General features: G+C 48.6%; 1 protein-coding gene across 3 annotated transcripts in view; it reads right to left on the bottom strand.

Moving 5' to 3' along the window:
• Nucleotides 1-23,551, bottom strand: part of ALPK3 (alpha kinase 3) — a 47,545-nt gene extending 23,994 nt beyond the window's left edge. The window contains exons 1-5 of one of the 3 annotated variants that reach the window (XM_072950826.1): nt 23,375-23,551; nt 18,410-18,448; nt 14,590-14,711; nt 4,329-4,446; nt 2,516-3,755 (exon numbers count right to left, since the gene is read on the bottom strand). In XM_072950826.1, coding sequence (XP_072806927.1) covers nt 2,516-3,755; nt 4,329-4,446; nt 14,590-14,711; nt 18,410-18,448; nt 23,375-23,517 — 1,662 coding nt within the window. In that variant the 5' untranslated portion in view covers nt 23,518-23,551. Of the gene's footprint in view, nt 1-2,515; nt 3,756-4,328; nt 4,447-9,896; nt 9,913-14,589; nt 14,712-18,409; nt 18,449-23,374 lie in introns of those variants that run through there. The other 2 variants (XM_072950827.1, XM_072950828.1) reach the window with 2 other exon arrangements.
• Nucleotides 23,552-23,867: the final 316 nt, after the last annotated feature.

Genomic DNA, 23,867 nt, shown 5'->3' with positions numbered 1-23,867 from the left:
TGATATTGGGGGAAATTACCTACTTATTAACCAAAAATTGAGCTAGAGACTGATGCTATGCTATACTCCCCAATAAATTCCAGGTTAATTTAAATGTCAAATGAAGGAATTCAAACAACAAAAATCATAAAAATATAGATTTATATTTAACTAACCTTGGAATAAGGAAGGAAAACATAAACACTTTGGAAGAAATGATAAAAATAGGCATATTGTGGCATCTTACATAACCACTAAAAATGATGTTTTTCAGATAATTTTAGGAACCATGAGAAAATGTTTATGAAATAATCAGGAATAAAGAAAGCAAGATGTAAAACTGAATAAGAATAACAATGTAAATTAAATTTAAAAAAAATAAAATGCATTATAAAAAGATTGGTAGATATACCAAGATGTTTCTAGGTGGTAGAATTATAGTGGATTTTTATTTTTTCTTTTGAATTTTTAGAATTTCCCCCCATATTTTTTACTATGGCCATGTGTTTCTTTCACAACCAGAAAAATAGATTAAAAATATATATATAGATATATATTTAGTAGAATGAGAACATTAAAAACCAGTCAAATCCAGCCACTAAAAAGCAACAGCTTCAACATTTACATAAATGTTAAATGCATTTTTCACATGTATGATATATTTACATTTTTTAAGCATAAAAAAGTAAAATAAAAGTCACAAAAGCTCTTTGCAGGAACAGCAGAACCTCTGCAGACAGCTTCTCCTGTACCTGCACTGCCCCAGCCCATTCTTCCCACATTTGGGAGCAAAGAGGGTCTTGCCATCCTGGCTGTGATATTTGCCACTGCTGTGGGTGGAAAAGCCAGAGTTACTCACAGCCTTGGCCACCAGCCTGGTCTCTTCCCAAATGTGCTCCCCAGGAGGGGTCCATGAGGGCCATCCCTACAGTAGGCCCTGCTGTCCAGCCTGTGGGCTGTCAGGCACATGGAGGGGCCCCACCTGGGCCACTAGGAACTCACCTCTCCAGCTCCTGAAATCTCCTGAGACCACGCACGCAGGGGTGAGAGTCATGAACAGAGTCCAGAGAGTTTGGTTTGAGGCTCACCCCACTCCAAAGACCTCTGAACTACTGTCCCCACAGACTAACCTCAGCACCCACTGAAATAAAACCATTTCCCCTGACCACCCTTAAAACTGGTCTCTCCCTCCTGCCCTGTGAGAGTTCTCTCCACGGGAAAGGCAGCCCCCCGCCCCGTTCCCCACCAAGCATCCCTTTCCCATTGCCCTCCAGGAGGTACTGCGGGGCTTGTCCCTCATGTGTTTCCCTTCACTGTTCTAAGAAGCCATCTGTCCTCTGTCTCCCTGACTCCTATGACACACTGCTTGCAGCTGCTCCTTCTGTTGCCTGGGACCCACACTCCTGTTTCCTCCATCCCAAGAAACAATGTCATCTTAGTTCCCGCCAAAATGCTGTCTCCACTTAGGGTTGCCAGATTTAGCAAAGAGAAACACAGGACACCCACTTAAATTTGAATTTCAGACAAACCACCACTAATTTCTCAGTATAACTATATCCTATCTACTTTATCCACCCCACTCCCACTCCTGAAATGCTTTTTCTTTCTGCCACTCATAAGAAATACTGTCTTCTTTCTGCCCCACTATAAGTCACTCTGTCTCCCTAAACTCCTGTGAAATAACTACCTGCCGTTTGTCCCCTGAAACATGAAACACTGACCAAATGGGACAAACTGTTTCTCTTCAGTCAATCCTCTCAATCCCGTTCCTCCCTTCCCTCTTTCCCCCCATCAAACTCCTTAATATTTAATGTCACCCATCTGCCTCTTTCTTTGAAGAGTAGATACACCCATCTCCATACAAAACTTCTTTCCTCTGTTCACTACCTGATAGCCAGAAAATGACAGCACTTCTGTTCCCAGCTAATACCTTAAACTTACCACCATTTATTTCATTCTAAACATGCACCAGGCCTTGTGCCAAGCAGTCTGGTTCTCACAACAGCCCTATGAAGTAGGCATTATTACTATTATGGTTTTATGGCTTGCCCAAGATCACACAATTTTAAGGGTAGTCAGATTTGCATATAGGTTACCGGATCCAAAATCTTAGATAAAAACCTGGGTTAAGCCAGAATTTTCTGGATATTGGATATTTTTTAAATATTCTAATAAGCATCCAGGTCAAGATCCACTGCACACTACAGACACTCATCACTCTCTCCCTCCCTTTTCCTCCCCAAAGAACACCGTCTTCCTCCACTTCCCTCTGGGGTACAATCCCCTGGCAGTGAACTCCCATGCTGTCAGAGAAAAGGGTCACCGTCAGGCTGTGCTGCCCACATGCCTGGCATCTGGGGACTGCCTGGAGAGAGGGCCAAACCTGTGGTCCCCTGCTCCTGGCTGGCACTCCATCCCCACCTCACCCGCTTCTATAAATATCCCACTGCTCACTGGCTGCCGAGCTGTTGTAGCAAGAGTTTCCATGAGGTCAGCTTCCCTGAGTGGCCTCCAGGCACCCAACACCCATGCTTACCTTTCCTGGAGTCCTGTGGGCTGCTCGCCCCTGCAGTGGGCTATCCCGGGTGCTGTGTCTCCGCCGGGCGGGGGGTGTGGGCACTTGGGCAGAGGCCTGAGGCGTGGCCTTCCCTTGGTTCTGGGCCCCAGGTTCTGGATCTTGACTCAGGGAAGAATCTGGCTTGCTGCTGGTGGTGGGCTCCCCTTTGGGCTTCGGAGGGGCAAATCTCTTCCTGTTGAACAGCTTAGTCTGCTGTGGGCCTGAGGACATGGGCTGGCCAGGGGCTGCAGGCCCCCTCTCAGCTCCAGCCTTGCTGGGTGCCTTCCCTGAGGGCATCTCTCCTGGGGCCCTGCCGCTGGGGGTCTGGGACTCCTCCCTCCCCTGAGGCCTGACTGCCCGGGTGCTCTCTAGATACATGTCCTTCAGGGAGAAATACACTTCCTGGTCTGGGCCTGGGACAGGGGCTGCGGCAGGGGCATTCTGGGCCTGGTCTTGAGTGCCTGCAGCAGAAGCAGGGTTCCTGGTGCCATCCACTTCAGAGGACCCAGGCCCTCGTGCAACCCTGCCTCTGGGCCGGGTCTGAACCTTCTCTGTACCCATGGGCCCCTGTGTCCCACAGGAGTCAGGCTTGTCTGAACTGGGGACATAATTTTCAGAGAAACGGTGGCTTCGAGCTGCCTTCTCTAACTCTGGGTTCTGTAGACCTTGCTTAGGTTCTTCATCTTTCTTTTTCTTCTTGGCCCCAGACTCCTTTCTGGGGACTCTCTGAGGCCCCAGCTCCATGGCCTCACAGATGTATGTTAACAGGCCATGCTCCCCATCCTCCCCGTTCTCAGGGGCAGCCTCCCCGTTGGTGGTCACCTCTCCTGAAGCAAAACTGTTGATCAGGCCCAAACCTGCGTGTCGATCAGGCTCAGTCTCTCCTTCCTGCCAAACCACCCGAGTCCCATCCTCGGCCTCCCGGGTTGGGGCTGAGGGGGCTGGCACCTTGGCCCCACTCAACCTCCGCTTTCGCTGGAAGCGGTCAGGGCTGAGCTTGCGCAGGGTGTCGGCCTCTCCCACCACCTCCTTCCCGTGCTTCCAGCTCTGCTCAATCTCCCGCAGCTTTGCTGCAGCCTTGCGCTTCAGCTTGGCGAACCAGCGCTGGTGGATCTTGTACTCAGTCATGGTGCCCACCTCCAAGACCCCTGAGCAGGACACAATGCCTTTGGCATTCCGGGCAGAGGCCTGGTAGATGGCAGCATCTTCTTCTTGACACCTAGAGGGAGGAGCATGAGAGGGAGGTGAGAGCCCCCACGCCCCACAGCCAGGGCCTCCCTGAGTTGGGTGTGCTGCCCCACCCACTGCCCATCCTGCCCTGAGTGCCACGCCCTGCCTCAGATGTCACCACATCCAACACTCTCCATTACAGCTGAGGAAACTGAGGCTGGCAAGAGGGTGGGAGCTGACCAAGGTCATGCTGTTCCAGGAGGGATTAGACTTGGGGCCCAGGAGAGCTCCCATCAAAAGCAGGTGACCCACACAGCCCCTCGTGAAGTAAGGATGACACAGGAGCTTTTTTTGGCAGCTGATCTCATGGAAAATGTTTCTGTGGGTCAGGACCTCCACTGGTTGCGCTCAGCTCTCTGGCTGTCAGAAATACTCCCACCCTGGCCTTAGGAGATCCCAGACACTGGCAGGCAGACACAATTCACCAGGTGGTTCAACTTAGCTGCAGAACCCTTGATCCTGCCTGGACATCTTCATCTAGCTGACTCCATTTATGAAGGCAGGCTTGGACCATAGGACCCTAGGGAGGGCAGAGAGAGCAGAACAGGCCCCTCTCCCTCACCTGTAGAGCTGCAGTGTGTGGCGGTTGCCCTGATGAGTGATCTCGTATTTTGGCAAGCCACAGTAGCGGTCCAGCTCTGTATCATCCTTGTACCAGGTCACCTCTGGCTCTGGGTATCCTAAGAAGAAAGCGGGAGATTTAGTTGCAGGAAAACCAGTTCCAAAATAGTGGGAGGAGAGAACAGAAGGCCATGGCTTCCCCAGACCACCTGAAGGACTGGTTTCCCCAGACCACCTGCCCCAGGCTTGCAGGAAGAGGAGGTCTATCATATGGCTCAGCTTATTTTTAGAAGCTAGGCCCTGTCAAACATGAAAACTGTTCCCCTTCAGCAGCTGGAAAGCAAGTATAGAGGACAAACTTCCTAACTTCTGGTAAGAAGGGAAGCAGGGCATTTCCATAAAGCTTTGGCTGGTAGTAATAAGCTCTCTTTCCTCAGTGGCCTGTTTCACATCCTTAACTGTAATAACAGCTCTACCCTCAGAGGTCTTTCCCCAACACCCAACATCAACACCACTGCCAAGAGCCCTCTGTCTCCCATTCCAGGTTCCTGAAATGTTAGTATTCCTTGATGACACAGCTAAAACATCCAGCCATCCAACCAGTCATCATCCATCTATCCACCCATCCACACCTACCTTCCCACCCTTTCACTGTTGTGAAACTGACTGAGGTGTTTTCCCAGCCTCTCCTCTCTGGACTTCCAGCCCTATACACAAAGAGAGCTTCCACCTGTGAGAATCACTTGTCCCTGCCTCCACAGCCACATAACTGACTGGTCCAGTAATGTGTATCAGATTGTCTAATCCAATTCTTTGACCTAGTATTTGGGAATAAGAACCTAGAGACAGTCTACCCTAGTGTCTAGAAATACCTTTGAAAGGGTACAGCTGTGTTCTGCCACACGGATTGAGAAGCAGACAAAGTTGGTCTACAGCAAGATGGAAAGTGAAGCTGATGTTCAGGATACAATAAGAAAAATGAGACAAGAGTCCCAACATCCTTCCAAATACTAGCTCCATTCCCTGTCTGAGCACAGCTACACTCCTACTTGTCAATTCCACAACAAACCCATCTAAGCCTTATCAGTGAATTCTGCTTCATTTCTTTCTTTCTTTTTTTTTTTTCCCTACTAGGAAATACTTTAATCTTTTTTCTTAGAAAAAAAAATTCCAGACACTAACAGTTCACAACATTTCAACAACAAAGTACTGGTTTAGAGAGGTTTCCGGGAGCTGGGGGTTCTAGAGTATTAGGAAGAAAAGTTGGTATCCTGCTTCACCACACATGGATGGCATAGGTCATAAATGGGAGACTTCTGGCTACTAAGCCAGTATCAGAACCCAGTGGAATGACATCTGCTTCATTTCTTAAACTGACTCCAAGTAGTTTGCAATGATTATTAGAAATCAAAGACTCCTAAAACATATTCCCTCAAATATATATATTAGGTGTGTGCTGACTGCCAAGCAAGGTTATGAAGCTATAGAAGCTTGACAGACAGCTCTGTGCTCTCAGGGAACCTATTATACAACAGAGAAGATAGGACCGGCCTCCACAAAAGGCAGGGGTGCACGTGCATCTGTGCATGCAGGCTCTGCCATCCCTGCTGTCTATAGACACACTGCCCACATGCCTGTCTAAAGCCACCCTCACTGGATCCCATCTCCTCTTGATGAGATGTCTCATCAAGGACGTCTCCTTAACAATTATTCCTCCTCTCTACTGTATCATCAAACTTTTCCTCTCTTATGTCATTCTTACCAGCATAGAAGCTGCTGTACTGTCTCCCTCCTTTTAGAATAACTTCATTTGAGCCCACACCCTCCTCCAGCCCCTGCCCCCATTTCTCTGTTCCCTCCTTTACAGAGAAATTCTTTGAAAGAGTTTTCTGTACTCACTGTCCTCACTCCCTCTCCTCCAGTCAGGCTGTTGTACACACCACTGCACCAGAACGCTCCTGTCAAGGTCACCCATGACTTGCACATTGCCAAATCCCTTGGCAGTTCTGAAGCCTCGTCTACCTCATCTATCAGCAGTGACCCTCCCTTCCTGAAACCTTTCCTCACTTGCTTCTGGAAGCCACTCCTTCTGAGTACTCTCCCTACTTCACTGGCCACTTTTCCTAATCTCTTTCACCTGCCCCTCTTCACCACCTAGGCCTATAAATGTTAGATGAGCCAGAGCTCAAGCCTCAGAACCATTTTCCATTCTCTATCCATATAACCTAGGGGATCTAATCCTGCCCTGTGGCCTTTAAATATCTATATCCTCAAGACTCCCAAATTTGTATCTCTAGCTCAGATCTCTTCCTTGAACTCTCAGTTCTTACTTCTGACTGTGTACCTATCCCCACTTGGAAATCTAATCAGTATCAGACTTAGTAAGTTCCAAGACAAGATCCTCATTCCTCTTTCCAAGCCAGGTCCCACATATCTTGGTAAATGGCAACTTCATTGTTCTGATTCGGCTCAGACCAAAACCCTGGAGGAAATCCTTTATTCTTTCCTTTTTCTCACACCCACTCCATCAGACCATCCTAATGGCCCTCCCTTAAGAATATATCCAGAATCTGGTCACTTCTTGCCACTCCCCACCATCAACCTGGTCCATCTCACACCTCAATTTCTGCAACAACCTCCTTGCTGATCTCACTATTTCCATCCTGGCCTCTCTTCAGCCCATTCTCAGCACAGCATCCAGAGCCTTTTAAAATAAAATCAGGTCCTAGCACTCCTCTGCTCAAAATACCCTGACAGCCCCCATCTGATTAAGGCCCTCATGATGTTGGCCCCTACAACACTGGCCTCACCTCCTCTCACTCACTGCCTTGCTGCCACACGCCAGCCACACGGCCCAAGGCCTCGAACACCATGTGAGCATCACAGCTGATTCCTCCTGCCCCTGTTCGCATGTGACCTCCTCAGGGAGGTCTTCCCTACCACCCTGTGTGAAACAGCGACTCTCTCTCCCTGGCCTTCTTATTGCTCTTACGTTTCTTTTTCTCCACAGAATGCATTGCTACCTGACAGATTATACCCTTACGAATTTGTTAGTTTACATGCCTCTTCTCCAACCCCCGGGGCAAAGAACAGCTCCGTGACTTGTCCGTGTTATTCGCTGCTATGTCCCCAGTTCCTAGAATAGTGCCTGGTATGGAATCAACACTCATTAAATATTTATAGATGAATGAATGAAGCAACGCACTAAGGGCTCAGGGTACAGAGAAGGGAACAAGCACCTCTGGCTGGGGAATCAGGGAAGGCTTTATGGCATGAGTGGCATTTGAAATGGCTGTGAAGGGTGGGTAGAATTTCAGAAAATGTGGGTTCAGTGCCTCTGCTTCCCTTTCATAGCATCAATCACGATATTGTAACTGACTATTTCCTTGTCTGTCTCCCCTCTTAGACTTAAGTCCTGTGTGACTCAGAATCATCTCTTCTTCACTTCTATAACACCACCATCTCAGACATTGCATGGAACATAGCAGTTAATTAATAAAAATCTGTTGGATGAGTGAGTAAATAAGGAAGGGCATGAGTGAGCAAACAGACAAGAGGTGAGTGGGAAGGGCATGCCTGACAAATGAACCACAACAGTAGAGTGTAGGGTGGAAAGCAGAGGGCATGTTGGGGAACTGCATACAGGAGCAGGGAGCAAGGGAGGCGAGGCTGCAGCTGGGTCGGCCAGGAACAAACTCTGGGCAGCCCTGACTGTAAAGCGAGCCCCATGTTTCCACTGTGAGCTAAAGCCCCTGGTTACATCACTGTGTGTGTCCTCACCATCCTGTGGGATGATCTCATCCCTACAAGGGCCCGGCTCAGAGCTTCCTTGACCCATGATCTGCCCAGTTGGGCCTCAGCCTCCAGGGCATCTGAGTCCAGTCAGGCTGGAGCAAGGGGGCAGGGACGGGGCAAGGAAGGAGACGCTGAATGGACCCCACAGCCATAAGCCTGCGGCCTCAACCCCCATGTCACCTTTGGTGCCTTTTCACAAAGTGGAGGCCAACCTGTTAGCTTAGGGTTTGATGACAACAGTGGGTTCTGGAAACAACTTTATTTAGGGAGGAAACATTTCCTTGTCCCCTGGATAATGTGAACTGTACTCTAAAACACACAAAAGCAAGGGAGGTCCATCACTCCCAGCTGCACACACATGTAAGCCCATGTTTGTGCCCAGAGGTAGGCGTGCACACACACACTCAGCCCTGGCCAGGAGAGCCCACAGCAGTGGCCTTCTCTCCTCCCATTCACACCCTGACACCTCCGCTTCATGGCCAGCATGCCTGAGTCCGGAACTCAGCTCCAAGACTATCAGCCTCATCCCAACTATTCCTAGTTTGGAGAAGCTCAGATTCAGGAGAAGAATAATGATGATTGTAAATTTAGAATTTTCAAAAAGTTTCAAATATAAAAGTTCATTTGGCCCTCATAACAATCCTATGAAAAGAATTGTGAACATTTATTTATTGAAGACTTACTATGTGCCAGATACTGATGTGAATATTTTTCATGTAATCCTCATTTAATCCTCACAAAAGTCCTATGAAGAATGTACTTTTACTAATCCCCAATTTCCCCAAGAGGAAATTAAGGCTTCTGCCCAGTCATCCAACTGGTACGCAGAAGAGGCAGAATTCAAATCTCTCTCTTCTACAAAACAGGCAGGGTGTTTGAATCCCTATTTTACACAAAAGGAAGATGAGACTCAGAGAAACCAAGTAACTTACTCAAGGGCACACAGCTGGCACATGACAAAGCCCTTGGTTTCCTTTTCCTTATTTCACTGCTCTTTCCACTGGTGATTCTGGGACCAGTATGTAAGTTTCTGCCCCCAGCAGTCATTATCTTAGACTTATTTCTCTAAAAAGAGTATTTTCAGGAACTTAGTTCTGTCTGAAGGCTGAGTCCCTCTGTCCAGCCGGCCTGCTACTGATGCTTCCTTCTCCTGCCCCAACACACACACACACACACACACACACACTTTCTAACTCAGAATCTACAACAGAGTTGAGGAAAGTAGGGGAAGGGGGCCACCATGCTGGATAGAGATGGGCAGCCTCAAGGAGGACAGTGGCATTCTGGCCAGAGGGCTCCCTGGGGGAGACAGGAGCCAGAAGGCCCAGTCAAGGATACTGTGAGAGGGAAGAACCTCACTCAAGGCCACTTCTCCAGGTCCCCAGGGGCTTCCCCCAGAGCTCAGCCAGCCAGGGCACTGGCACAGACTCTTCTTCCTCACCTGGAATAGGTTATGACCCACTGAAAAAGAATCACCTACTCCTGGCAGGGCCTTGGTTAGGCTGATTCACCCCAACCTCATTTAGGGAATGCTACCAGCAAGGAGGGAGGAAGGGCAGCAGGTGTGGTCACTCAGTTTCCATGGGACAAGCCAGGATCACCATACCAGTCTCACACGGAGGCCAGTCTCAGCCATACATCCATTCACCATCCTCTATTCTAGATGGGAGAGATCCAATTTCTAACACTCTTTCCTTTGTTCTCTGGTCTTTCTGCACCACCTCTCACCTACAATCTACATGTTCTCCTTGCTAATTGAAAAAGGCTTGTTTACCGTGTGTGTACTGTGGTGATCGTAGAGTCTTCTTTCCTAATCTGCCACATAAAACTCAGGTAACTGGAGACTTTTGATAGACGTGGGGTGGGGGGCAGGCAGAAGGAGGGAACTAGGCACAACCACTGACCAAGGTATGGATGCTCGAGATAGCTAGAGCCCTGGAACTCTGATAGGCTCAACTGGTAGTGCTGTAGATCTCAGCAGGCAGGTGCTTCTGAGCAGAAGACCACGGCCCTGACTGGCCATCATGAGACATGGGCATTACGGCAATTGAGAGGATACATTTTGTTAATTTGAGTTGGGCTTGAGACGGGGAAAAGCTTACTCCCATGATGAGACTGTGGGTATTCAATAAAACACCCCAAGATTCTGTAAGTCAGACTCATGTCAGCTTCACGATGCTCTCAGAGTCCATGGGTACAAAGGACAGAATGGAAGAAGGAGAGATGGGAGGCCCCCGCAGCAGCTGCTGTTGTCAAATCACTGAAGGTGCAGCTGAACGAACAGGCAACGTGGACAGTGGCAAAGACATTGATTTTGTCATCAGCACAGCCAGGTTCACAGTGGTCATGTTGGCAAGTGTGTGCTGAGCACCTTCGTGCTGCTGCAGAGGCACAATGTGTCCGCTGGGTGCTCTATCCCTGCAGACCTCACTATCTTGTTCCGGAGAGAGATTTACGAACAAAGAAACTGTACTATAAAGACAGAGCAAGAGCTCTCTGTGCAAATGCTGGAGGTGGCCTCCTGGAGGATGAGCTGTTTGAGCTGGCCTTAAAAGATGAGAAGAGGAGGCAAAGAACAAGTGGGCTTCGAGGTAAAAAGGTAGCATAAGCACACCTTCTGTTTCCACTCTCCCCCTAAACCCACTAAGCTACACTAGTGAGGTTTTTTCATTAAAAACAAATAAATAAAGCCACAAAGAAGGTGAGGACAAGCAAGGAGAGCAACAGGAACAACATTTTGGAAGTTGGAAAGCAGATAGACAAGTAGAAACTGACTTAGCCGACCCAAGACAGCTTAATCCTAAGCTAGCAATGGGGAAAACTGAGAACTATCCTTTGAATACTGGAAAAGTCCCAAAGGGCATAGAAACTGGCAACCAGATACTTCTGGAACTGAGGGTCAAGGGGAAAGAGAGGTTAAAGGATGCGTGAAAAAACAATCAGATCTCTGGATCCCCTTACCCACTCCATACCACTGTAACTGCTCCTTCCCCACCTTGGCCAAAGATGAGGTTTATTATCTGGAAAGGGTAAGCCAGCACAATTAAGGGCTTGAAAACTGAAAAACTTGATAGCCATATATATAAAATAAATGCTTTAAGCTGAGACCCACCCAACCCTCTAATCAGCATAGCTCCCAGAAAACTAGGGCAAAACACTAAAGAAACTTACTTTGTCAGTTCCCAACAGTGGCCGCCAGATCACCCTACAGAGAAAACCTGTTTTCAAGCCTCTTCTACTTGCTCAGAACTTCCAATCAGCTTTTTAGTCCCCATCTATTAATCATTATTTAACAGCCAAAGATTCCTAGATATCTGAGGAAAGCCTACAAATAGAAGATTAAGGACCAAAACAATTAAATAGAAAAACGCAAATTGGAAGAAACACAAACTATGCAGGGAGAAGGAAACTTTTAGAAAATTATCACTACTCGTCCCACAGAGCTAAAAGAAGATATTATATTTATAAAAAGAACAGATGCTATGAAAAAGGATTTAAAAAGAACTCTCAGAAATTAAATTCCCATGATGACACTGTGGGTATTCAGAAGAGTTGAATAGAAGAGTTGAAAGATAACACTAAGGGAATCTCTCAGAAAGAACAAAGAGACAAATAGATGAAAGGGAAGAAAAGATAAGAAAGTAAGAGAATGAGTCCAGGGCAGCAGACATGCATGTAATAGGAGTTCCAGAAAGACAGAACAGAGAAAACAAGAGGAAGAAATCAACAGCAAAACAATCTCAAATTTCCCAGAACTAAAGGCCATCAGTTTCCAGACAGAAAGTGTCCAAGCACGCTCCAGGATGAAAAGACACCCATATCAAGATACATCATTATGAAATATCAGAGCACTCTTAAAAACTCCCAGAGAGAAAAACCAGTCTCATGCAAAGAATCAGGAATCAAACCGTCTTCCTGTTCTAAACAGTAACATTGGACGCTGGAAGGCAATGCAGTAATGTCTTCTGAATTCTGAAGAATTCTTTTCAACTTAGAATTCTATACCTAGCCAAACTCTCCATGGAGAATAAAGTAGGGGAAAAAAAGACATTTTCAGACACGAATTGTCTAATAAAGGAGAAAGAGACAGATGTGGAATACAAAAAACAAAACAAAACAGGAAATCTACCACAAGAGAAATGAAGGGAGAGCCTAGGATGACAACTGTGCCCCAGATACAGAGAGCAATTAAATCTCACTGGAGCAAAATGACTCAAAGAGTACAGAGGTCGAGAGTTGTCATCACAGTGCCTCCTGCTGTTGTACCATCTTTGGGACCCGATGAAACCACTGGAGGATGTAACTCAATAAAGCCAGAGAGTAAACCAAAGAAAGGGAAGACATGAGGTCGAGGAGACTGAATAAAACCCAGGAGAAAGGCAAAGGGGAGGCCTAGGATAACAGCTGTGTATTAGGCCTAAAAGGCTACCAGTTCAGATGGAAAAATAGGGACGTCTCCAAGGGAAGTAACCGACAGTACTGATGGCATTGACCTTGTGAAAAATTGCTTTAAAGGCTATTAGAAGGTATAAGAAAAACTAGTCATAGACACCAAAAAGCTAACTAACTGAAAAATTAAAGAAAGTACTAACTTTAGGAAAAACAGAAGAAAGAAATACAATCATAGTATACTACAATGTTTGGTTATGAATAATACTGCACAGGTGTAATAAGGTAAACAGAAATACCGATTAAAGCAAAAATTATGATATAGCTCTATTGAGAAGATAAGTGAGGGGAAGCTGAGAAAATAATGGTGAAGAGAGCGAATTCCCTCTCTACCGTAACAGGAAGACTAGACAGCATCTAAACCTGAAGACTCGGAAGTTAGCAGTATTCACATATTACTCAGCATTATAGAAATGGATATACACCAGAAGAAAGAGTCAAAGGCTGAAAACAGTTGCTTCTGGGAAACGTTGGGTGAATAGGAGGAGTGAACTTAGATATTTTTTGATATATGCATTTTAGCACAATCTGAAGCCTTAAGCTTTTGCATGTATTAATTTGATAAAATAAAAATTAATTGTCTTTAAAAAGAAGGATTAAAGACATTCTATATAGGGAAGATAGCATATGAAAAAGCACGGAGTTGTGAACAAGCCGAGTTTTTCTAGAAAACTGTTAGTGCCCAGAAATGTAACAGGTGCAGACATAAGCAAGCAGCTTCAGATGCTGCAGAGCAAAAGCAGTATCTCCTCTTCACCAGCTTTGTGGGCCTTGTGGTCACCTAAACTGTTCTAGCTTCTTTTCTCTGTAAGATTTGACTAATAACAGCACTGCCTTTAATAGAGTTTTGAAAGAATTCAATGGCAGATGGAAACAGATGAATTTTTGCAAAGCGTGTTATGCTATACAAAGGTAAGGAAGGCAGGCACATCTCTGTCCCACGGAAGTGTTCTCGGCTTCGAGCTTGGAGGGTTCCGGTCAAGGCAGAAAACTGCCTAGGGGAGCCCAATCCCAGGGAAGCTGTTCAGCTGCCTGGGGCAGATGAGGTCCCTAGAATCAGAGCATATCACAGCTGGAAACCACCAATGCCGTAATTTACTAAAACAATGGGCTCTCGGAGAGAACCCGGACCTGGTGGCTGCAGAGCTGGGAGAGGTAAAGCACCTGCTGGGGAGTCCTGCAGGCTGTGAAGCAGGTGGAGTTAACACAGTGGGAGAAGCTGCTGGGAGGTCTGGGGGAGGGGCAATGCCCAGGGCCAGCTTCTCAGTACTCTCAGCTCTTTTCCCCCACCCTCCAAGGAGTGTCACTCTGTTTCCCATTCTACCAACTTATTGCTTCAAATTCCACCATGGAATTCAGTGACATGCACATAATGACAGTCTTAATTTCTAACACTTATATGATACTTACTGTGTGCCAGGTACTGTTCCAAATGCTTTGCATGAATTAATGCACTCAGTCTCACAATGAAGTTCCTACTATTCTCATCCCCACTTTGCAGATGAGGTGCTGAGAGGCCATATAACCTACTCAGTATCACATAATTGGAAAGGGGACGAGCCAGCATTCCAAGCCAGGCAGTCTGTCTCCAGGGTCTGCAGTCAGAAACACTATACATCACTGTCTCTCAGGCTTGAAACTCCCAAGACTCAAACTGCTCAACTATAAAATGGGGATATTTGAGGGAAAGGCCTCAAAAACTTTTTTCAATTGGAGAACTTCTTTCCTTGGAATAAGATTCACCAGTCATGCATATATATATATGCCTGAGGGTGAGGAACTTTTAGGGAAGACAGGTTTGAAGAAGGGCAGGGTGTATGTGTGGCTCCAGAATGGGAGGAGAAAGGGACCCCAACCCACACAGGGAGATCAAACTGGAGAGAAAGCTAAGAAGACAACTGTCAGCTTGCACATTTTTGTGCACATAGCCAACCCCATTCCATGCCTGTCCCCACAGCCCCCTTGGGCCCTGATCTGTGCAGCAGCCCTGGCATGGATCATACAGATGGCCTCGTTACCTGTGACGATGCAGGTGAATCTGACGTCGCTGTCCTCAGACACAGCCCGGGATTTGAGCGTGGTCTCAAATAGTGGCTGGGTCTCCTCTGTTAGCTGAGCAATGATGGAGCAGAAGGTGCTCCTAGGAAAGGCAAAAAACTATTCAGAGCAGTCTTCCCCCATTTCCACCACGGTATACCACAGCCTGGTGTTGTCCAAGGCAGCTTAAATCTTACCATGTCCGTCCGTCATCTCGTGGCCATGGCTCCAGCACCTGGGCAAGTCTTTCTTCAAAAGAGACTAGGCCTCTTGGCCAGGTCGGGAGTAGGGATGTTATCAAGGGGCTGAATGGAATCCTGACTCAGACTCATTACAATAGGCAGGCTTCTGACCATGGACCAGGCTCCTGAGCATGCCAGACCACCAGTCCTGGCATCCCCATCCCATCCTTACTGGGGGGGGGGGCTGGCTTCACACTCCATCTTTCATCTCCAGGGAAGCTCGTGCACAGAGGAGACACACACATGGATAGGCCCAGCCTCAGAGATGGAGACCCCAGCACAGCAGAGCCTCCATTCATGCCAAAGAGGGAAAAGATGGCTAATCCCAAGGATCCATAGGTCCTAGGAGCTCAGGGGCCTCTCCTAAAGCTTCAGCTCAGAAGAAAAGCCCCTGCATTTGTAAGCATAGGCCCATAGTAGAAAAGAATAAGCTGGCCGATGCCAGGGGTCTAGACGCAATGGTGGACTGTAGCTCCTAGGAGTATCAGAAAAGAAAGATTTAAATGAATTCTGACCCTAAACAGGGCTACAGACCTACAATGGAAAGCCAGCCATGGCTCCCTTGTTCCACCCTTGGATACCACATGCTCAAGTAAATACATGGCTGGCAGCTCCAGGACCAACCAGCAGGACTGCCACATCCAAACAGATCTGCTCCTGCAAAAGCCAGGGCTTTTAGGTCCCTTGTGATAGTCCATCTCGCAGGATTCAGGGGCATTTGTGGGCTCACTGAGTCCAGCACAGACTCACCAGCACTGCTCAGCATTGACAGCCCTCTCCTGCCTATGCACACGAAGCAAACCACCATGCCAAGCCCTTTCATGGGCCAGCAGAGACAGTACATCCCTAGGCGTGAAGTGTAACCACATAGCCAGATTGTATGGTGCACAAGTCGTGCCCAGCCCTCCTCCCCCTCCCAACTCACACACCCTATTGTGAGCAGCAGGGAGGACTGTGAGGGTAATGTGAAGAGGAGCAGGAGGAACTGTCGTGGTAAAGACAAATCATTCAAAGCTGCCCTTCTCTGTGCCTCAGAGGAGGGGTGGTCGCCCGCGGGCAGTGTGTGTCACCCACGACCTGTCCATCAGGGCAGGTGAGAGTCTGGGAACACAAGCAAACAGGAGCTGCCACCCTACTTTGTGGGGAGGGCATCCACATTCAATTTATCATTTCTGTGGGTGTCATTCTGGACTTGAGTTTGAGGAGAAAGGCTGCATTCCAGGAACAGTGTCTAGAATCAAGGAAGACTTCTGCACTGACTGGGGTTCAGCTGTGCTTCCTGGACAGGAATGCAGATGCCTGGGCCTTCAGAAAGTTGACAGGAGTCCTCCCCCACAAAGACTACCTAGAAAGGGGATCCCAACTTCTCACGTGCCTGAACACTTGAGTTGGGACTGCATTTAAGACTTCCATAACACTCTACAACACTCTTGCCTAGAACTTACTGTCTAATAAGTAACTTATTAGAACTAGGAACTGTCTTTTCCTTTCCCTTTTAATCCACTCAGAAGTAGTGGATTCTTTAGGATCTAAACTATCAACTCTCTGGAACTCAGGAATTATAACATCTGAAAACATTTCTTGCTGCTCTCATACTAACAGTAATTTCTGACTTTGGGGAATATCAAATCCCAACCAACAGTTTCTGGAGAAAACTGCCATGCCAAAAGTAATCAGAGTTCTACAATTTTGCAGCTAATTCAAAACATCCATAATTATGTCCTCCCTACATAATTTGAATCCTACCCTACTCTTGAACATGACCCTGGATCTAGTATTTAGCTTAGGCTCTTAGGGATGAAGCCAACTTGGACATGAAGTCTAAGAAAATAAGCTACTGGGTAAGAGAAAAACAGGAAAATTATGCTTCAGGAAAATTTGCAGAAGGGGGTAGGGTGTAGCTCAGCGGTAGAGCAGATGCTTAGCATGTATGAGGTCCTGGGTTCAATCCCCAGTACTTCCATTAAAAAAAAATTAGTACACTTAATTACCTCCCCACCAAATTAAAAAAAAGAAAAGAAAATTTGCAGAGACAAGTGCTCATGCTAGATATTCAACAACAGGTATTTATGTTATTTCATTATCTTTTTTTGAGTGAGAAAGAATGCTTATCTTCCCAAACTTCCCACACTAGGTCCTAAGCTATATTATAAAAAATGTTTACATTGGGAAATCATAAGTAACTGCTGAAAAGGATAACTAGAAGAAGGCCTTCTAGGGGAGCGGATCTGGGGTGCATTTGAGGGGGACAGGGAGAGTCACTACATACACCATCATATTCTATTGCATATCACCGCTTTCTGACCCCACTTTCCAAACCACGTAGACGTGGGATGGACTCTGAGTGTGCTGATTCCAGTCCCTTGGAAAGCCAAGAAATCTTCACATCTGGAAATGGTCTGGTCCCACCCTGACACCTCCAAGTCCTTCCAATTCTGTGACTTCATAAGGATATCAGAGCCTAATCATGTGCCTCTACAGAATGCCAGAATCACTGGTTTTCAACATGTTCAAAGGAACCTAACCCTACCCTTAGGTTTGGTTATTCACCTTGCTTTAAATAAACTTCCAAGATCCTCTCTTTCAGCACTTACCACACTCCGCTTTGAATTAGTTGTGATACCCTCTCTTCCACCCTTTCAGACCATGAGCCACTCGGAACAAATGTCCCTCAGTATTCTCCCCTATCAAAGGAATTGTACATGGTAGATACTAATATGTCTGTAGACATTATCAGCTGTTCAGAAACCAGTTAGCTACTCAGAAATCTTTCTTTGTGTAAAGAAACTGTAGCCATCTTTTCCCAAATCGACCAGAGTCTGGGATGAGGCCCAAGTGGTGGGAAACCTTCCCACTTTGATCATAACTGTCAGTTCAGCCAGGGGCAGAGAGCTGTCCCCAGCTCAGGAGGCACGAGGACAGTCATTCAACAGGCAAGCCTCGACCACGGGCCCTACTCAGGCCCTGCCCTGGCTCTGAAGCAGATTCAGAGAACAAGCTAATGCAGAAATATGCTAACGTGGTTATTCCCTGACCTTACAGAGTTCGCAGTCTGCAGGGGTGGAGAGGAGCCAAAGGAAAGGGAAATTCAGAGAAAGAGATGATAGAAGGAGAACTTCAAGAACAGAAAAAAAAATTTTTTTAAGGTAGTAGCCAGGGTTAGAAGATAGACAATAAGGTATCAAACCTAGATATGTGGTTACAAAAACCATGAAAACCTAGGATGGGGGAGAAATGGGTCACATGACTGGTGGCTCTCTGTTCTGGTCCCATAGTGCTTCTCCCAGGGGCACAGAGATATAGTTGCAGGCGTCTTGGGAACCTTTGCCTATTTCTGGGTCACTGCACCCCTTTCAAATGGTCCATGCAAGCATTAACTCTGGCCCCTGTGAGACCCATGCTCACGTGAGTGCCCTTTCACACCCTCCCCAACCACCCTCCAGCCCTCCCTTCACCCCATGCAGCCTGGTTAGTGCACAAGCAATCACCCAGAGGCCCCTCAATGCCCAGACCCAAGAAAAAAAGCAGTCAGAGAAAAGTAATGCAATGGTGCGTTTACCTTCCAGAGCTGGGGTGAGACAACCGGTTGCTTGATAAGCTAAGCAAAAACAGCAAATGGAATCATTAGGCCAAAAAAGCAAGGAGAGGAGGAGGTGAAATCAACAACAGTCGGCAAAGTATTAATCGGCCACCATCTGGGGCCTAAGGGCCTTTCTATTAAAAGGGACCAGCTGTCTCAGTTGGCCTGCTCCAGCTAGCAAGCGGCCTCACCACCGGACACCAACGTATCTGAAACCAAGAGCTCGTTAAACGCAGCAGAGTCCAGGGACGTGGTTAGGCAGGAAGGAAGCCCCTCGGGGCTGCACTTTGAGAAAGGTGTGTCCTGGGTACTTGAGTCACTTATAGGTGCCTGACATGTTTCCCCAGCCCGCAGCACACCAGCTCCTGCTTCAACCCTTGATCTTTTGGGGGAGAAAAGCTCCCATTCCTGGAAATCCCCTCACAGGCTGGAAAGGAGATAGGTGGCTTGGAGAACACCCATTAATACGTTTAAGTACAGTTAAAGAGGCCACGCAAGGCAAACCAGCTGGGAGAGTAAAAAAGAGGAGAAAAACAAAGCGGTTAATTCAGCAGGAGCCAGGAGGCACCCAATTTGGTCAGACTAGCACAAGGTCCGTTATGCTTAGAGGCCCTGATCATTGATCCCTTCTGCCCTGGGGCAGCTGAAAGCAGACACCAGCTAGGGGCTGTGTAAGCCACGAGAGTGGAGGCGTTGAGGACCTACACAGGGCCTCCCCTTAATGGATATCCAGCCCACTTGATATGAGCCAACTTTTACCTCTGCCTCCACTTTTCCTAACACAGATATCTCCAGTGGAGTCTGGGGCTGCTATCTCCCACAGCTCTCTGGGAGATCCCAGGGCCACTCTATCCACACACATTCCTTCAGCTGTCCCCACCATGAGAATAGCTTTTCCTTTGTTATCAGCAACCCAGCCTGCTCCATGGAAATTTCAGTCTACATATCTAACTACTGACAGCCTGTATCATTATAACCAAAATATCCAAACTCATCCTCTACCCAAAAACATGGCTTCCACTATAGTGCTCCTGTGTTTGTGGATACCGCCAGTACTCTCCCAAACTCCAAAGCTGTAAATCTGCCATTTTGGTCTACTCTTTGTCCTCCCAAGCCCAGTCAGTCAATAACCTCTTCTCTCTACTCCTTCTGCTGCGTTCTGATCTAGACCCTTATAGTTCCATATTTAATGACCACCTCAGCCCCTGTTCCTTTACCCCTCATATCACACCATCTCTCTGAAAAAAAAAAAAAGCTACAACCCCCCACTGTATATTACATTGTCTACACTCCTTGACTGGGCACTTAAACCCCTCTATCACCTACTCACACTCCTACTACAATCATAGTTCTCTACTTTCCAACACTCAGGTTCCACTGTAACCAGACCTGCCCTTCACTAGCATGGACACGGCCACTCCTGGCCTCTGAGACTTCACTTTTGTCCTCCCTGCTTGGAAAGCCCTCCCACTTTCCTTCTGCTCATCTAAATCCTGCCCACCCAGGCTTCAAACCTAGATCTTTTTGTAGCTTCTATAGTTCCTAGCACAGTGCTAGGCATACAGTGGGTCTTCAATAGCTGTTTTATGGAAGGAAGAGAGAGAAAGAGGGACAGGAGGGAGGAGGGAAGGGAAGTGCATCTTTCAAACCCAAAGGGTCCCACTCCCCAGAGGGAGCTCCTGCTCCAGAATGAAGCTGCCTTTGCTCAGAGCTTTAAAAATCCCTCAGAAGCTGTGAGGGTAGAACTTCCCATGGTTTCAAGGCACTGGCCAACTCCATCCTTTCCTGACCACGAACTTTCTTTGCCTTTTTTCTCATAATGGAGAGATTTCTCCTTTGCTGAGTCTGGATCTCTTCCCTGGGAGAAGGAGAGCATCAGCTCTCTAATTCAGACAGAAAGTGACAGGATCCGCAGGTTCTGCCTGCAGGTGGTGATGGTGACCCCTCCCTGGCTCTCTCTAGGACTGGCTGTGATGCTCTGCCCTCTGGCTCCAGGGTCCTGCTTTCTCTAGGCTTCACCCTTAAGTAGTTAGCCATGTCAGAAGGAGTCCTGAGTGATGGAGGAAACTTGTCTTCAGAAGGTGGGAGATCTTTGTGTACCCTGCTGACTGGGCCAAAGGTAGGCTCAGGGCTCTCACCCTGAGGTGAGAAGGGAACTCCCCATTTACTGATTATGAGGGGGTCAGAATCAGAGACATCAAATGTTGGAGCAGAAAGGCCTAAAAGACCTATTCATTCTATAGAATGGGAATTCAGGGTCTAGGAAGGAAAGGTCTCTTCATAAAGGAGAAAAGTGGGGCAGGAGGGACGAGGACTGGCCATGGAAGCTGCAGCCACCCATTTTTTCCTGGTTTTCATATATTCTGGGACATAAAAGGCCCTCAGAAAGTCCTGGCCTGATGCCCCAGTTTCCCTGAAAGTTCTAGATAACCTGCCTGACTCAAGCAAAATGGAAGAGGTGTTACAAAGCTGTACCAAATATCATGAGTTCTCCTGCTCCTCTGAGCCCACATGGACCAGGGCCTCCAAGACATGATGGGGCAGGGATTTCTGGAATTTCTAACTCCCTCAGAAGCTACTTAGTTATAATTGTATCCACCCAGCTGTGGTTCCTTAACCAACTCTAGTCTATCCATGCCCCACCTTCCTGTAGACACTGGATACCCCAGGAGGTAGGGCCTAAAGTTTGGTGGGACTATATGCATGTTGGACCTCTGACCCCAGTAGGTATTAGAAATATCCTTGAGCTGACTATAGACTCGAAACCTCTCCAGGCTTGTGGGGAAGGGAAGGTACACGCAGGAAGATAGGTTCTAGACCTGGGCCAAAGCTTCTGGCAGCCTGGCCTCCAGCCTAACTGTCCATCAGCTCCCAGGAGCAGCCCACCCTCCCAAGGGCCCCCGAAAATGATGACTCACAAGCTCTATGAAAGATCTGCATAGAGGTGGTCCCAGAAAATGTTGAAGTCAGTACTGAGTGGGACAGAACTTGTCTCTGAGGACGCTGGGATAGTCAGGGCTCATCTGGACTGGAGTCAGGGACAGCTGGCAAAGTTCTCAAGGGACCCTCTTTCTTCTTGTCTCTTTGGCGAGAGGCTTTTCCATAGGTGAGAGAAATCTGGCCCTCCTTGTCCCTCAGGACTTGTGGGGGTCAGTGGCCAGCTGCCTGAGGCAAAATACAGCCCACAGTCTTGGGTCATAAAACCCCCTCTCCCACTGCCCCAACTCTGCCCCTCCAAACACTCGTAAAGAGTCTCCTTTTAAGAACATACTCACTTAGATCCAAAGAGATTTAAGCCAGACACTAATCTACCCGTAGTTCTCAGGCTGACACAGTGCTTTGTTCTCATTCGATGTGCAGTTAAAATTTATCTAACATACAACTGTCAGGTAGGCAGCTTAAGGAAGAGTGTGCACTCTTTTCCTTTTTCCTAACAGCCCAGATCCCCTGCCCTCCCAATTCTGCCTGGTTTTCAAGCCATCCTGCTGCTGTCTCCAAGAAGGGCCCTGCTTCCCTCTTCTACTTGTTCTGCTGGTATTGCCAAAGGCCAGACATGGGAGGCAAAGCCCAGACAAATCACTGTGACAATTGTGAGACAAGTGTGAGGCTCCTACAAGGCAGTAAGCTTCACCACGGACTGGAATAAACATACAAATTTCTTTCCAGTTTTTCCATAGAGCCAGTGGTTGGGAGGAAGGGGCATTCTTTCCTGGCAGCCGCGGGCCTTGTTGAGTTTGACTCAGTCACCAACACCAGCCCTCAGCCCTGCCCCAGACACATGACACCATTTGACGAGTTTTATGCAGAAACCGGTTCCGGTTACATTTGAACTTTTCCAACTCCAAGGTCAACAGAACTCAGCCAATCCACGAGGAAGTGCTTGGAACTTTTCCTGAATGTCCTTGATGCCTGTTTTTGTGCTGTTTTAAGAACGGAGGACAAGAGGTCTCCAGACAGCTTCTCAGAGGAGTGGCTGTTTTCTGCATAACCTGCAGCAAACCAAGTTCTGGGGCTGTGACACAACCACTGTCCCAATAGCCAACCATCACAATTCCCTTTGGAATAGGCTCCAGAGTTGGAGGGAAACTGAGCTGCCATAGGGGACAGGAAGTGTCCGTCTCCACGGTAATACACCGTTCCTGTGTGTCTGTGTGCCTCTGAGTGCAGATGCTTCTCTATTGTCTACATGTCTTTATACCTGTGGATAGCCTAGCTCCTAAAACAAAGCATCCACACCTCTTTAACTCTTGGAAGAGGAGCAAAGGGCTCATCAGTTCGGTCCCCTCCCTTGGCATCCCATTTCCTCAAACTGGGCAGGGCAATTGGCCTCCTCAGAGCCACAAGCTCTGAATCTTCAGGCAGGGCCAACCAGCACCTCCTGCCACCCCTTCACCTCATTAGCCCCCATAAAGATCCCGGGGAAAACCAAAGTCCTCGGCCCAGAGAAAGAACCCTCTTTGCATGGGTTTATTTCTTCCTGGTAAATCGTGAGCTAAGCAGCCCCACTCAGGGCAGTCCGCGCTCCGCTCCTCCCGCTATCAGCCCACCCCCCCATGACCGCTTTCCCCCTCCTTTCCAGTCGGGAGGAATTTCAGCCTCTCCAGCTCTCCTTATCTCGAACTGTGGAATCCAAGGCCAGGGAGTAGCTGCGCCTGGGGTGAGGGTGCGGAGGGGCGGGACTGAGGTACGCAGATAAGGAGAGCCTTCAGGCCCCTGTGAAATCACCCCAAAGTAGGTCCTTTCTCTTCCCCTGAGCCTCATATTGCCAGAGACCTGAGGCCCACGGGCCATGAGAGGTCAAGAGGAGCCGTGACGGGCCGTGAGGGCCGGGCCGGCCTGGCCGTGTCCCAGGCCTCGGGCGGCGCGCCGGGGGCCCATCCGAGGGCCTCGCACTTGGCCTCCGCCCGCCCAACGCGCCACCCCGGCCCCCAGGGCGCGACTCACCTGGTCTCGGGCCGCACGCTGAGCAGGTAGCTGCGGCTGGCGGGGCTGGGAATCCACACTGGCCCGTCGTCCTCGCCGTCGTCCCCCGCCCCAGACCGTCCGCCCGAGCCCCAGCCGCGGCTGGGGGCCCTCCGCGACCCCATGCTGCTGCCGGCTCGCGCCCGCCGCCGGCCCCTGCCCGCTCTCCAGGCCCCTGCCCGCCAGGCCCCCGCGCCGCTGGCCGCCGCTCCCGCCCGCCGCTGACGCGCGCCCCTATTTATAGCCCCGGGCCCAGCCGTCGTCGTCACCTGCTGCTGTCCCTCCCCCGGTCCGGCCGGGCCAGCGCGGCCTCCGAGGCGCCGGGGGGCGCCGGGCCTAGGGGGCCCCCGCCAGGCCCCGCCTGAGGGGACGACTCCGGTCCATGGGTTCCTTCCCTCAGTCGACGGCCCGACGTGTGTGGAGCGCCCCCTCCGCGCCCGCAGCTGCCCCGCGTCGGGGCCCGGGGCCCGGGGAG

Source organism: Vicugna pacos, chromosome 27 (assembly GCF_048564905.1).
Source record: "Vicugna pacos chromosome 27, VicPac4, whole genome shotgun sequence".
Taxonomy (NCBI): Eukaryota; Metazoa; Chordata; class Mammalia; order Artiodactyla; family Camelidae; genus Vicugna; species Vicugna pacos.
The sequence above is the reverse complement of the archived record's forward strand: the minus strand, read 5'-3'. Positions and strand labels throughout refer to the sequence as shown.